The sequence below is a fragment of the Macadamia integrifolia genome, chromosome 6 (genome assembly GCF_013358625.1).
Source record: "Macadamia integrifolia cultivar HAES 741 chromosome 6, SCU_Mint_v3, whole genome shotgun sequence".
In the NCBI taxonomy this organism is placed as follows: Eukaryota; Viridiplantae; Streptophyta; class Magnoliopsida; order Proteales; family Proteaceae; genus Macadamia; species Macadamia integrifolia.
Window position 1 is genome coordinate 13,041,402 of NC_056562.1, and position 16,116 is coordinate 13,057,517.

Sequence of the window (16,116 nt, forward strand, 5' to 3'; positions counted from 1 at the left end):
CCACTTCGGGGTCCATTCTATTAGTGAAGGTATCTCCATTAAGTAGGTTGTAAAAATAATCACCCCATCTCTTCATAATGTTTTCATTCTGTACAAGTACTCCACCATCCTCCCTTGTTTTTAATGCATCTGACATGGTCTAGATCCCTGCTCATCCTTTCTCTTATCATCGCTATCTTATATATCTCTTTCTCCCTTTCCTTAGTATTAAGATTTTATAAAGATCCTCATATTTCTTTGCTCTTGTGTTCCCCACAATCTTTCGAGCCTCGTTTCTGGCTTTGTGATATCTTGCTCTATCATCTGCCTTGTTAGCCTTCTGCCATGTTTTAAAACAGCCTTTTTTAGTCTTAGTGGTGGCCTAGACCTCGTTGTCCCACCACCAAGTCTCTCTAGGAGTTCAGCACCCCCTTTTGATGTCCCTAAAACCTCATTGACCACCTTCTTAATACAAGTTGTCATCTCATTCCATATCTCATCAGTATCCCCTTCATAGTCCCACTTGCCTTGCCCAACCACTTTGTCAGTAGAGGAAATCAGGATTGTAGTGAACTAACACAAAACCTTGACCTCTCATTGTATTATGGTCTCTCACCAATGGCACCTCACCATACTCTCTCACAGAGCAACTGTCTCTCACAACACACAAAGTGCAAAGCTATGTTTTCTTTTCTCAAACTCAATCTGCCCCCCCTCCATTGGCCCCACCTTTCATTTATAATGAATAAAGCCATTACAAGATAATAGTAACTCTCTATGGCTATTGGAAAGTTACCAAAATAAAGTTGCATTACAAAATAGAAATTCTATCAAGGACTACTTGCTCGCCAAGGAAAAAAAGAAGAAACTATCAAAATAGAAACTAAAGACAGGAATAAAGTCTCACTTATAACTACTAAATGGAAGCTCCTACTTGCTGATAGTTAACTAATAGACATGAACATAGAAGCTTAAATAAATATAGAAACTTGGTGAGAATCTGGAAAAAATCTCGCTAGCATCATTCCTCCACGCAATCTGGTCTTGGGCCCACAGAATATCTCCCTAGAAATCACCCCAAGCAAGGCTGTAATTTTCTCTAGAAATATCTCCTAATGGCCAGAATGGGTCCACATCCCTGTTCACAACAACAGTACCACCATTGTTCACAACAGTACCACCATTGTTCACATGAACAGTACCACCATTGTTCATGTGAACAGCGTTTTGGTCCTTTTTTTCTTTATGCTTCAATCTACATCAGCCATACATAAATGACATATTCATCATGGCCATGTCTTCCCATGCGTCATGTCACCATGCAATGATACTCATGCATGCCATTGGCCATGTCATCATGCCACTGTCCACCTTATCATGCCCTACACCATCATATATGATATATGACATACATCATATGTATCATACCATCCTCACCATCACAATGTATGTGTCATCCCCATGCTTGCATTAGCTACCATACCCATGACATCGTAGCGCTGTGCATAGCATCAATGCCACATCATCAAATGGGGCGTCATCAGCTCCCATGCATCAACACGACTCCATATGTGAAATGCACTTCTCTGGGGCATTTTGTTGATCACTTGGGCTTCAAATACTGACTGTACTGAATCGGCTGTATATCCCTCATCTGGAATCGGATTAACGTGATTCCAATTGTGTTGAAAAGATGACTCGGCACTCTACACATCTCCTCCGAAGTTGACCGATCTACCCATTCATTGTCTGACCTATCCAACATTGCCCAGTAGTGCTTTCCAGTCATTGTCGGACCTCCCCAGACATTGCCAAATAAGCCCGGAAGCCTAAAAAACACTGTCAAGCTGACCTTGACTGCCATGTCACTGCCTAGTATCTGTCTGACACATTTAGCAGTGTTCAGTCACTACCAGACCTTTCCCAGATACTGCTAGCTCACCTAGAAGCTCTGCCAAGTCACTCTCAACACTCCAAACATTGTAATGCCTCTGGCCAACTGCCCATATGTACATATCACTGGTCACTGCCGTTGCCATTTCACTGATGACTGCTTTGTGATTCTTTGTGTGAGTGTGTTGACAACAATGGCAACACCAACAATACTTCAATGGCACCCTCAACTGCCATAAGACCAACAATATTTCATCTTTTAGAACTTAAATGTCTCAACTTAATGATAAAGAATGTATTCTTAAACTTTTGCAATGCTTTGATTTGTCTATGAAAAAATAGCAAAAAGTCTTGAAAAGGATTGAATCGTCTTTGCTTTGAACTGATCTTATTGTGTTGCTGTTGTTTCTAAAGCATGTGGCTATGTGGCTAGTGTTTCCTCCCGTGTAGTGGGCCAACCAGCCTTGACCCATTGCCACATGTAACATATAATGGTCAGTATGTGATGAATTCTGTAGGTTGTTTATGGAAAAACCTTTTTCTCTTGGATCCATTCTGTTCTATATAGTGTAAACATGCATGGCTTTATGTTCATTTTTGTAACTTAGCGTAAGTTATTGGATCTATTTATTGCTTACTGTCATTCTTAATGCAGGTTTTTGATCTTTCAATTGTGAAGCCAAATGAATTTGTACAGTATGGGTTGGCTTGCCTGGAAAATTTGGCTACTCTTGGCGACAATTGTGCCAAAGATACTCGTGAAAAGATGAGGGTCATGGTATGTTTGCTCTATCGGTTGGTATTTGATGTTCATGTTGTGCTTCTTGAAATGAACCTAAACATAATTTTCGAGTATATCTAGAAACTGGAATTGTGTTCATGACATTTGATACATTATCCCTTGTTAGTGTGTATTTTGTTTAATATCTTGAGTTGTCATCATCATCATGTGGACAACTACCAAAATAATTACAGGATTGCTTTTTTATTATATGTTTGTGGCAGAAAGAGTTTTGAGATTGTTCTGGGCAGGTTGCAGGGGGTGATGGTACAGTGGGCTGGGTTCTGGGAAGTCTTTCTCAACTCTATAAGCAAAATCGATTGCCAGTTCCTCCAACAGGAATCATTCCACTTGGTACGGGCAATGACCTGTCTAGGAGTTTTGGTTGGGTAAGAATTTATGTTGTATGGACTTTCCTGTTTGCCTATTGTTGATTATGCCTTTTGTTACCAGTTGGTTTGTTCTTTTCTTCAGGGTGGTTCATTTCCTTTTGCATGGAAATCAGCTGTCAAGAGATCGCTGTATAAGGCTGTTACGGGTCCAGATTGCCGTCTTGATACGTAAGTTCATGTTTTACAGATGAGTTTATTGTGTTCTTATAATCATGGGAATGCAGATTTTGTATTTATTCTAAACTCTTTTATTTCTTGCCAAGAAGGGTTACATTGCATCTTGGGAGTACTTAATGCTATTTTTTTTTTTCTGAAAGAAGTACTTAATAGTTAATACTATTCTATTTTACACAAAAAGCATGTGGTTTCCTTAAATTGCATGAGGGGATGCATGCAAGTACAGAATCAAAGGTAAAATCTATGGATTTGTAGAAGAGGAAGAAGTTTATGTCGCAATCCCTTTGATTTCCAAGGCCAAAATTAAAGGGAAGAAAATATGAAGGTTTCGATAACCTAGGGTTTTAAACTGCTGCCTCCAAACAGTAAGGAAGATAAAGCCCTCAACAGGGGAGTGGATGTGAATGCCCCAACCATAATAGCTATTAATTTCAATAAAGAATGTATCCTCTCTCCTTGATTCCTCGGGGTTCTCCTTGGGTTCGCTTCCAATCAAATACCTTGGTTTGCCTCTCATTTTGTGCAAGGTCTCTCCCCATCATTGCACCCCAATGCTTGATCTCATTCGTAAAAGACTTCAGCTTTGGAAAGGTAAGCTCCTTTCCTTTGCTGGCCGTCTTGAGCTTATCAAATTCGTCCTTCAATCTTGTTACATCTATTGAGCTGGTGTGTTCAAGCTTCCTCTCTCCATCATAAAAAAAGGTGGAATCTCTCATGTGTTCCTTCTCTGGAAAGGGACTGATTCTTCTTGCTTCCCCCATCCCACTAGTTGGGCATCTATTTGCTGCCCAAAGATTGAGGGGGCCTTGGGCTCGGAAGAATCTCAGATGTCAACTCAGCTGCTACCCTTAAGCTCATTTGGAAAATTGTTTCCAAGCAAAAAAGTATTTGGGTCTCCTAGTCTACTCTTCCCATCCTGTGCAACGAGATTCTCTGGACTGTGCCCATGTGAATTGATTCGTCCTGGGTATGGCGCCAAATCCTTAATCTCAGGCCTTTGCTTTTAGGGCCATTCAGTCCTCCATTTTTAATGGTCTCTCCACTTCCCTTTGGCTTGACAACTGGCACCCTGCTAGAGCAGTGTACTCCTTGGGTCTTCCTTTGATCTCATGGGTTTTCTTTGTAATGGGCCACTTTCATGGGCCTAAAATATGGGTAGAAAGTAGGAAAACGAGATTTAATTCATTAGTTTAGTTAGAGTCCTGTTTTGAGTCTATTTCATTTGTTATTTCAATTTGAGTCAGTTTAGGTTTCCCTATTAGTGAATGACTAGTTAGTTACCTACTCCACGTTGGAGTTCTAGTCTAGTCCTATTTGGAGTCCAACTCCTATTGTGTAAGTTCTAATCCTACTTGGAGTCTAACTTTTAGTTATGGTATGACTGCTAATCTGCCCTCTATATATAGTGGAGTTTATGTGCTCTCAATTCTCAGATTTGAATAAAAGGTATTTACAGTCAATTGCTTAGAGCAGCTGGGATAGTTATGGGTGAGAAGCCCAGGTTGAGATAGCCACTCCTCTCCCACATTGTCCTTGTTCTTCCTTTATTTTCTGCATTCAATTTCTCTCCCTAATTATTGTTACTGTGAGATTACCCAAAAGAGTATTCATTCTGTCCAGCCCCAATTATCCTCAATTGATCAGCATGGAAGTTCAGTTTTGAAGGCCAATCGACCTCAAGAATCACCTCAATCTGACATCAGATCTGCCAGGAATTGTTAGGGAGTAGGGACTGTTCTACTTCATCAGTGGATCACTCGATCCACCTTCGAAGACCATTCAAGACTGCCAGTTGCTTTTCCTGCAAAATCTTGGTCAAAGTCTCTCTCCTAGGTCTGAACTTCAAGAAACTTTGCAACTTTGCAACCAGCCGTCAGAAGATCTCCAAACTTGGGGGTTTTTGTACCCTCCCAAGGGCCTTCCTTCGACCAGCTTTGCAGCTCCATAGGAGCCATACAGGTCCAGCCGCACCCTTCTCTCCCTTTCCCCTGCCCAAGGTTTTATTCTCTCTCCTATCGATTGTAAACTTCTGGGGTGTAAAGCATCCTTAAGGGTACTTTGTTAGTGTTGTGTTACTAGTTGTATTGTTTCGGATTAGAGGGAGAGGGGGGGGGTGAGAGAGAGAAAGATACTTCATGAATTTAGTTTAAGTGCATCCTAACCTATATAATAAGCTATAATTATGCCTGGACTTGATATGTATAGCTTGTACACAACTTAAATATACATATAAATCATATTGATCTCTTTATATAGCTTAAAAATTATTCATACGATATAGAATAGTATAAAAGTATATAAAAATTAATAAAAAATGATGTACAATATCTCAAGTCTCGAAATGTTATTTCCAGGGGTTCCCTAAGTCCAGCACTGTGTTCATGTCATTTTCCTATAGCGGTACCCATTACAATATGAAATAGGACAACTAACCCTGTTTAACATTGCCCATTCTTCTAACAAAATTGAGCTGAAAAAAATAAAGAATACAAGAATCAATAAATTGGGAAAATTACAAGAAGAGAATGATTAGACATTCACATAACTACTGGAAATAATCAATCTCAAGAAAACTGGTCATGAATACAAAACAGTAATTGATTGTCACATAGAAAACTGCACTAGGGAAAAAAGGATCTTTGATTGCTTAAATATGAAATGGGCATTCCTGTTTAGCTAATAGCATAGTTATATGTTTTGGAAATTTCGATTGAAATTTTGCAAACTTCAATGGTTTTGACCCACCTTGAGATTTCCAAGTTTCGGAAATTTTGACCCAAATTTCTAGAATTAGCAAAAAAAAAAAAAAAAAAAAAATTTATTGCCAGGTTTTGGAAATTTCGACCATAATTTTGGTTTTTGACCAGGGTCAAAACGTTGAATGCTTGAATGATCAATGCAATCAGTCAAGCTTTTATTTATAATAAAGAGAGAAGAGAAAATACAAGTCTGCCCCCCACTAGCCGACTCTCATTAATTAGAGTCAGTTGAGGGGGGAAAGGTAGCAACGCCCCTGTGGCACCCTTTAAGTACATATTTCAACACTCCCCCTCAAGTTGGAGGTAGGTCCAACTTAACAAGGATGAAATAATTTTCCTCCTACTCCCTTAGTGAACACATCAGCTAACTGATCACCATACTTTACAAAGGAACACAAATTAACCCATCATCCAATTTCTCCATGATAAAATGTTTGTCAATCTCGACATGCTTTGTTTGATCATGTTGTATTGGATTGTGGGCGATGCCAATAGCAGCCTTGTTGTCACAGTATAACATCATAGGGAGACGAATAGGAACACCAAGATCTTGTAGTAAGCTTCTCAAATCTCAACCATAACAGCTTACAAATCCCTTGTGCCATAGCACGAAATTCTGCTTCAGCACTAGATCTTGCTATCATATTTTATTTCTTGCTGCACCAAGTGACAAGGTTCCCACCTAAAAAGATGCAATAATCTGAGATGGATTTTCTATCAGGAGATCCAGCCTAATCAGCATCTGTATAAGCCTTAACTCTTAGATGATCATGAGGAGATAAAGGGTCACTTTTTCTTGAAGTTGACTTCAAGTAACGTAGAATACGAAGAACAACCTTTATATGAAAGGAATAAGGATCATGCATAAACTGACTTACCAAACTCATGGCAATAGCAATATCAGGCCGTGTGATCAGTTTGCCCACCGATCGCTGATAACAACCCTTGTCAACAATTGTTTAAAGTATCTCCGATACGGTATGATACCGTCCGATACACATCTTTAAATTTAGCCAACCGATACGGCGACTGATACACCGATACTTTAATCCTACTCAACAGGTTCACCTTCTTTATCCCTGGGCCGTGTACTAGCTTCCATAAGTGTATTAGAAGGGTGTCAACATAATATTCTAGTCTCACAAAACAGATTGAGGATGTACTTTCTCTGGGAGATAAAGGTGCTTTTTGAAGACCGATCAACTTCAATCCCAAGAAAGTATCTTAGTTTTCCAAGATCCTTTATTTCAAACCTCACGTCTAAGAAAACTTTTCAGACGACTTACCTCATCATCATCACTTCCGGTTACCACAATGTAGTCAACATAGACTATGAGCATAGTGATCTTATCATCAGATATCTGATGCAGTTAGGCGTTGGATTTAAAAATATCTCTCTTTGCTTTCCTTTTTGGTTAGAAATTAGTTTGGTAGTATTTTATTTGATTAAGATTGAATTTTATTTTAGTTGCTATATAGGATAGTTTTCAATTTATTTAGCTTCCATTTTGACAGTGTTTGCTTGCCTTTATATTGATGTAACCCAATGACAAATTCAGAAGTTGGAGAATTAGAACTTGATAATTTTGGGTGTGAAACCATGGTTGCCGTGGATGTCTTTCCCTCCCCGTCTATCTCTGAAATCTTCTCTTCTTTCATCTTTATTTCTTCTTCTTCTTCCTTATTTTTCCTATTGTAAATTTTCTTTCCCTGGAACTACTCTGTTCTGGGCGGTAGTTCCATCCCTAAAAAGGTTGACCGATCTCCCTTAGGGTAAACCAGTGTGGGCTGAAGTTTTGATCGAAGACTTCCCCTCCTTGGGTGACACTAACCTCAGAATCTTGGCCTCAACAGGTCTTTCTATTAAGAGGATTGAACCCAGGCTCAGACCTGGTTCTGTACCTTGGGCCAGATCTGAATAGCAGGGATATCTGTACTTTTTTTGGCTGGCTGTTTGATGGATTTTCCTGTTGGAATCACGAGGCCAGCGGATGTCCAAGCTGTGTCAACAATGTTGGGCTGAAACGATGACCCTGGAAGGAGCTCTCACCACTGTCAGTTTTCCGGGTTCTGAAAGCTATCGTGAGTGCTGAAGGTTGAAGAAGCTGATTCTTTAATTTTGCAAGTAAGGACAGTTATTGATAATTACATAAAACCCCTTGGACCTGAACTTTAGTTCTGCTTTATACCCACTCTTCTTCAATTTCCAGTATAACACACTCTTTTAAAGTTTTAATTCCAGAAAATTCCTTCTCTTCTACTTTTCTATTCCAGTTTGACCCTATTACCATTTCCCTCTCTTTTAAGTGCTGGAGCTGCTCCTGAATTTACAAGAATGCCCCTACTTCTTTGAAAGCTGGTTTAGTTAATTGTGGGCCCATAAGCGATCCGATTCCAACTTTTTGGAACCCAGATCCGCATCAATATCTTTATGAACAGAGTGTGGTCAGCATTGCTCTGCTTATACCTCAAAGAAGTCATGGCCTTGTGAAATTTGTCGAAACGTGCTTGAGGAGACTCCTTCAACCCATAGAGTATACGCTTCAATTTGCAAACCTTGCCTAGAGTTTTATCACAAGAAAAACCAGGTGGAATATCCATATACATCTCCTCATCGAGATCTCCAAAAAGGAAGGCATTCTTCACATCAAGTTGTGGGATCCTCTTCTTATCAATGCTTCTTAAGAGCTGTGCAAACACGATTGAGAGGCTGAATGAACAAAACATTCCACGACCGAAGCTTAAAGTAGCTTTTGCTTTGTCTCTAGGGCAATGCCTTAAGGTATCTATCTAGTGCTCACCTAGATATGATATGGGATGTTGCGTACAAGACCTAATCCCTTTATGAAGAGCAATATGTTTCTTAGGAGAAGAAATTATACTTGATGAAGTGTTAGGCTCTGGAGTAGGCTTTGGATCTATGGCTGGCAATGGGATGTGCAAAGGAGCTGTAGTGGTGATCTCTCAAGTTTGTTTTTTGTGCGAGTTCGTCGATAAACTTGAAGAGGAGAGTCACTAGTTGTCTTCTGTGTAGGATTAATATCTGGCTCAATAGTGTCTAAAATCATCTGTTCCCCCTAAGGTTGTGTCATATCTGTACCAATCTCCTCCTAAATTTGGATACTATCAGAGGATGGTGGATATAATGGTGGAGGAAGCAGTCACATCTTCACTGTCAATACCAGACTCCCCCTGAAGAGGTGGCAAGGAATAGTAGCCAGTAGATTCATGGAACACAACATCCATGGTTACCAGAGTACACCTAGTGTGGGGATGGTAACATTTGTATCTTTTTTGAATTGGAGAATAACCTAGAAAGATGCATTTGAGGCCTCTAGGTTCAATTTCCTAGGAGAGTGATGGTTCCGAGCATAACAGGAAAACCCAAAATTTCGTGGAGGAACCAGAAGGGAGGAACTCTTTGACGAATATCAACAGGAGTACAAGAATCCAAAATACGAGTAAGCATGTGGTTTATCAGATAGGCAGTGGTGAGGACAGTATCATTGCAGTATTGGGGTGGAATATGTCTGGCAAACATCATAGCCTTACAGTTTCCACCAAGTGGTGGTTCTTACGTTCAGCCACCCCATTCTGAGCTGGGACCCCAATGCAGCTAGTCGGATGAAGAATCCCATTTTCAGGTAGGTACTGTTGAAACTGACCCTCTATGTACTCCTTGCCATTGTCATTATGGATAATTTTCATGTTAGTATAGAAATGAGTCTACCATCTTATGGATTGTCTAAAAATAACGTAATACTTAACTTTTGTGCTGCATCATATATACCCAAGTAGTTCAAGAGAGGCGATGAAGGTCACAAACCATTGTTGCCCAAAAATAGATGTCCAACAAGCTAGACACCACACATCAATATGAACTAAATGGAAAAGAGAAGGGCTTCTTTTATTTAGAGGAAAATAACTAGAACAAGTCTGTTTAGACAGAATACAAGCCTCATAAAAGAAATCTTCCCTATTACATTGTTTAACTAACTGAGGAAACAAACAAGATGAAGTCCCTAGTGGGGGATGCCCCAATAGACAATGCCATTGATGCAATTCAGAGGGAGCAGAGTGAAGTTGATGAAGTGGAAAAGGGGCAACAGCTTGAGAACAACAACCATCATCAAGCAAGTAGAGACCACCTTGCACCTTACCACATCCAATCGTCTTCCCTGTTATTAGATCCTGAAAAACACAGTGTGAAGGGAAAGAAGTTACCTTACAATTCAAATCTCTAGAAAGACTGCTAATGGAAAGAAGATTAGTAGTGAAATTCAGGATATGTAAAACTGAGGATAAAATGATAGAAGAAGTGCAATTAATAGAACCCTTTCTAGAGATAGATGAGAGAGGGAACCATTTTTTACCAGTACTATATCTCTTCCGGAAGCGGGAGAATAGTGGTTAAAGAGGTTGGAGGATCCAGTCATATGATTAGTGGCACCTGAGTTAATTATCCATGGACTGGAGGCTACCAATGAACAGTGACCACTAAATGAAATACCTAAATGAGCAAAGTTGGAACTTGATGGAGTGGAGGTACTAGTAGGAATTGATGCAGCGGAAGAAGTAGAAGGCCTTAACATATGCCGGAAAGCTTGGAGTTCTTCGGAGAAACCAAAATCAATTGTAGGCATGGTTCAACATTTTGATCATTTCGACTGTATCGAGGGAGACCGAGACAAAATGCACTGGTACTTATAAATTCTCCAATTTCTACCCATTTCAACTGAATTTCGACCATTTCAATGGCTTCAACCATTTTGGTCTAACCAACCCCTTATGTTGTAAAAATCGACTTCTCTGTTAGAGATATTAGTTATGTTGCTCTAAGGGTACTTTAGTAACTTTTCATGTTATGTTTTACTTTTTCCTTTTTCTCTGCTTAGGGAGGTATGTGTAATTACTTGTAAGTATGTTAGTGGAGTAATATATAGGTGTTAGTGAGATTTTACTCATAACACACTATTCTACCATACCATCAATTTCTCTCATGCTCCCTCTTCTACTTCCCCATCGTCTTCTTCATCTCTCATCTCATTGTTCTTCCCCATCAACATATTTTAAATTGGTATCAGAGCACAACATTGTTTGAGAGTTGGATTACAAGTTTCCTACTTCTATTTCCTAAGTTTCCTACTTCTATTTCCTCTCTTAGGAACCCTAGGTTACAAAAGGGTTCCAAGGAAGAGATAACTATGTGAAAAAACTTGAAGCATGGTTTTAAGTATCGTACCGTATTGGCCGATATGTATCTGTACCAACCCTTACCGATACGATACTACCAATACGATACAAGGAAATTTTCAAATCCTTTTGTATCGATATGTATCCTACGATACGCACCGATACACCATTGATACACACCAATACGATATGATACACACCGATACAAACGATACTCTATGGAAAATTAAAAATCAAGGTGAAATGTACGTTTTGGTACGTTACGTACCGATACGATGTGGTACGGTCATATAATGGCCAAGATGGGTCATTTAAAAAAAAAACACGATTTTTAAGGGGTTTCTGTTTCAAAGTTGTTGCTAGTCATTTTTCTTTCTAACTAAAGTGGAAATTAAGGTTGGGAACAAGAATTTTACATTTATTGGACAACTTCAAACCTTGGATTTTTAGTGCAATACTCTCAATTTAGTGTTTTTGCATAATACATGTTGTCTACAGTTTTTTTTAATAATTTTTTATGCAAAAGTGTATAAAAAAGTGTCCTATTCAGTTATCTGCGTATCTTTAGCGTATCTTAGCGTGTCTCCAATACGATACCCTCCTAATGTATCTTAATTTTTTCTGATCGATGCCGATACTTTAATCCTTGGATGAGATAGCCAAGTTGAAGAACTACTTAGCCCACCAGTTTGAAATAAAAGATCTAGGACCCTTAAAGTACTTCCTGGGGATTGGAGTGTCTAGATCCAAGAAGGGCATAAATATAAGCCAAAGGAAGTTTATCCTAGACTTATTGAAAGAGATGGGAATGTTAGGCTGCAAACCTGCAAGTTCTCCTGTTAAGCAGAATCATAAGCTGGGGGAAGATGCTGACCCTTCTCTTGTTGATGCAAGGAAATATCAGAGGCTAGTTGGGAAGCTTATCTATTTGTCTTTGACTCGTCTAGACATTAGTTATGCAGTGAGGGTGGTGAGTCCCCCAAGAGTGGGCACTTGGATGTGGTTTAGCGTATTCTCCGGTACTTGAAGTTCTCTCTAGGAAAAGGTCTACTTTCTGCCAAGCATAACCATATGAAGGGTAGAAGGCTTCACTGATGCAGATTGGGCTTGCGCAGTCTCTGACAAGAGATCTACATCAGGCTATTGTACATTTGTAGGTGGCAACCTAGTTATATGGCAGAGCAAGAAACAACCTATAGTGGCTTAGTCTAGTGTAGAGGCAGAATTTAGAGCTATGGCTCATGGAGTGTGTGAACTTCTCTAGTTGAGAAGGCTGGTCCAAGAGTTGGGATTTGATATTGAGGCATCTATGAGGTTTCATTGTGACAAGAAGGATGCCACAAGTATAGTCCACAACCTTATGCAACATGATAGAACAAAACACATAGAGGTAGATAGACACTTCATTAAATAGAAGATTGACTCTGGTTACATATGTACACCTTTTGTGAGGACTAAAGATTAGTTGGTTGATATCTTTATAAAGGGTCTTCTTCATCATCATTTAGTTCTATGCTGTCCAAGTTGGAAATGTATGATATTTATTCTCCAACTTGAGGGGGAGTGTTAAACAAGGTTCGAAATCTCTTTTCGTTTAGGTGGGCTTAGAAACATCAACTCGGCGAGATCTTGGCGAGATCTCGGCTGAGTTGGTGTATTTTTTTTTTTGTTTTGGTGGTCAAACGGCCATATTTTGACCTGAAACTTGATAACTTATTTTAAGGTTAATAAACATGCTTAGAACATAAAAATGCAAAAATATTAGAACATGACATTGTTTTAGAGTTGCACCTTTGTTTGGCAGCAACCGTCGAACTGTTCTGGAGATTTTACCTGCTTCATTGCTAGAACAAGATATAATATGATAGTAAAACAAATAAATAATGCATCTAAGCCATGATCAAACATAGATCAACATTAATTAACTAATATTTAGATTATTAAAGTACTATATTATGCAACTCCCTAATTCACAAGTCCCAACTAAAGTCATCCATTGAGCATATTAGTTACACAACAGTACAACAATAATCATAATGACTATCTATTATCTACTGGAAAGAACTATGACGGCATGGCTGGATTCCACGCCCAGTACGATGGAGTTGACTTGCATTTTCCTCTAATTGCACCACAAATGCATGCCATGTCATAGTCTGAGAGAAGAATCAAATGTAGTCCTCCACAACTGCCAAAAAGACTGAGTCATCTATATACTGAAGGTAACCTATCCGAAGGTATGTATCACCACCATAGTATGAAGAAGAACCCACCATTGAGCTACTGTCAACTAATGGTTGCGGCAACATGTACGGGTTAGCTAGGTATGAGAATAAACTGTCCACAAAGTCACTACCATGCGACTGGGTCTGGGAGCCATAGTTAGTACTACTACTAGGAATGGATGAACCAGATGTATGCCCCATCCCAGTGAATTGACCTTAAGGTCCATAATACTCCGACCAAGTGCTCTCTCCAGTAAATGATGGGGCACGCCATTGCCCACTCCCTCTACTCTCACTGTGAGGATGACTATCCCCTCCACTCAAACTCAGTCCGCCAATAGAAGTGGATAGACTGTCAATGTCCATACAATCTCGTTGCCCTTCTCCACCGAATCGACGACGAGGCCCTCGACTGTAACTTGAACTCCTCCCTCCACCTGATGGACGTGCACCATGATCAGAATTTTGTGTGGCATATTGAAACTGACTCTCCCCAGTGAATCGCATCGGCTCTGACTTTGGCTTGACTTGCTCATACTGTTCTCAAACTCCTTCAAATCTATCACCACCCCTTCCTCAATCATCACCATCACCATCACCATCACCATCACCATCACCATCATCATCACCATGACTATGTGTTTGTGTCTTAGTCTGGGTGTGGGTACGACCACCCGATGAAATGGACCAATCATCATCTTCATTTGAATCATCCCTACCAGGTGCAGGCTCAAATGGTCGAGGGGTTTGTCAATGTATCCATCCCTCTGTAGCCTTATAATCATCAACATCGACCGCCATCTCTCGCACTAGATATGGGTCCGGCCTACCTCCTGGCTGATCCATCAACGGCTTATCTCTATCCCTCACCCAGTCCACTAGAGGATGCTCCTCATCTGGGTCAATCTGGAAAACATCATCCAGCTCGATCTGGCCTGTATCATTCTCCATACCTATGCATATGTGCTGCATCCTCAGTCTCATATTATAATGCACATACACCAAGTCATTCAGAAGTTGTGAACCCAATCGATTATGCCTTTTCGAATGGATGAGTGAAAATGTGCTCTAATTTCTCTCACAACCAGATGCAGAACATGTCTGAGATAGTACTTTGATAGCAATCTTCCTAAATTCTGGTGTCGAACCCCATACAACACCCACCATTCAGCTGCATTACAAGTTACAACAAGTGTAAAAGATTATTTATGTTCCAAAACACTCAACACTCAACACTTGTATAAGTAACATACTAAAATTTGGATTTCATACCAGCATCAGTACTTGTACAACCAGTGTATGCGGCGAGAGCTCCAAAGTTGCCTAATGCATCCTTGAATTCTTTCGTCTATAACAAATTTATAAATAGGACCCTAGTTAACAACCATTGTATTGAAATTTAGATTCCTATAGTAATAGTAGTACAAAACTAACCTTAGTATTGGCTTTGGCTTGTAGATCGGGGTTTCATTGCAACTTGGCAACCACCTGCTTCATTGCTTCCAGAAGATCCGGATCCAATGCAAGTCTATTGGTGTATTGATACCTAGGGTTTAAATAGTATGCTGAAATTTGACAAAACATATTATTGTCAATGTAAACAGTAATGTATTTTTATATCATATAAAAGAATGTCTTCAACTTTGCTTACTAGCCTTATGCAACGGATGCTTGAGCTGGCGCAACCATCACACATTATGGTTACCCTATAGCTCTCCCACAAAACTTTTAACTCATCAATATATGCTTTCAACTCCCTCTTCTGCTGAGGCAAGTATACATTCATCACCTCATATGCAGTCGACCCCTTTATCCCTGGATCGGCTTCAGCCACAACATCAAGCATTAGCTGGTAAAAGGGACCTATAGTGGCGTTTGTTGGGATGCTATGAAATAACATCCACTTAGACATATCATAGCATCCACTTAGACATAGCCTCCCCAACATAAGCCTTCATGTTAGTCCACATCCCCTTTATCTTATGCTGTTTACTACCCTTTTTCTTGTACGCACGGGGATCCTGTTGTAGAATGGGGTTCACACCAGGTGGTACCACTGGAGGTGGAGGTGGAGGTGGAGGTGGGGCTGTCCTTGTACTCTATGATCTCCTAAAGGGCAAAGGGATTTGTGAAGATCCACTACCTCCTGCTCTAGATGCATCAGCTCCTCTATATCTATGTCTTTCCCCCTCCTCACGAAGACTTTGTCGGCTTAATGCTTACCCCTGCTGCCAATCTGATGCAGAATCGATGCTGTTGAACCAGGTTGACCCTTCAGGCAATCTCAATCGAGATGAACCGGGTCCGATTGAATTTTTGGATTCATCAGGATCTTTAGGATTTTATTTTATTTGGGGATTATTTGCAATCTTTTAATTTGGGTAGTTAATAGTCAATTAGGAAGTTACCAGTTTGAGTTTATTTTGTTTCTAATTTCCTTAGTTAGAATTTAGGAAGTAATTTGAAGTTGCTAATTTTAGTTTTAGATTTTACTAGGCAAGTTTTAATTTTCAGTTATTATATAAGGGCATGTAATCCTAGTTATTAGACAGATTGAGAAGATGAATTGAGTTTGAGTATTTGTGAAGCCTGCGGGTGTGTGAGTGATTCCCTTTCCCCCCTTCTTCTTAGTGCGATTTCTTCCTCTCCCTTGCAACTCTGAGACCCCTCTTAGGGATTTCTTCCCTACCCTACTGGCCCTCCATCAAGTTGTATCA

General features: G+C 39.9%; 1 protein-coding gene across 2 annotated transcripts in view; it reads left to right on the top strand.

Moving 5' to 3' along the window:
* The window catches only part of LOC122082611 (diacylglycerol kinase 7-like), a 130,276-nt gene that overhangs the window by 4,634 nt on the left and 109,526 nt on the right, over positions 1 to 16,116 (top strand). For both annotated transcript variants that reach the window (XM_042650291.1, XM_042650293.1), the window contains exons 2-4: positions 2,528 to 2,650; positions 2,905 to 3,042; positions 3,128 to 3,213. In XM_042650291.1, coding sequence (XP_042506225.1) covers positions 2,528 to 2,650; positions 2,905 to 3,042; positions 3,128 to 3,213 — 347 coding nt within the window. The remainder of the gene's footprint in view (positions 1 to 2,527; positions 2,651 to 2,904; positions 3,043 to 3,127; positions 3,214 to 16,116) is intronic.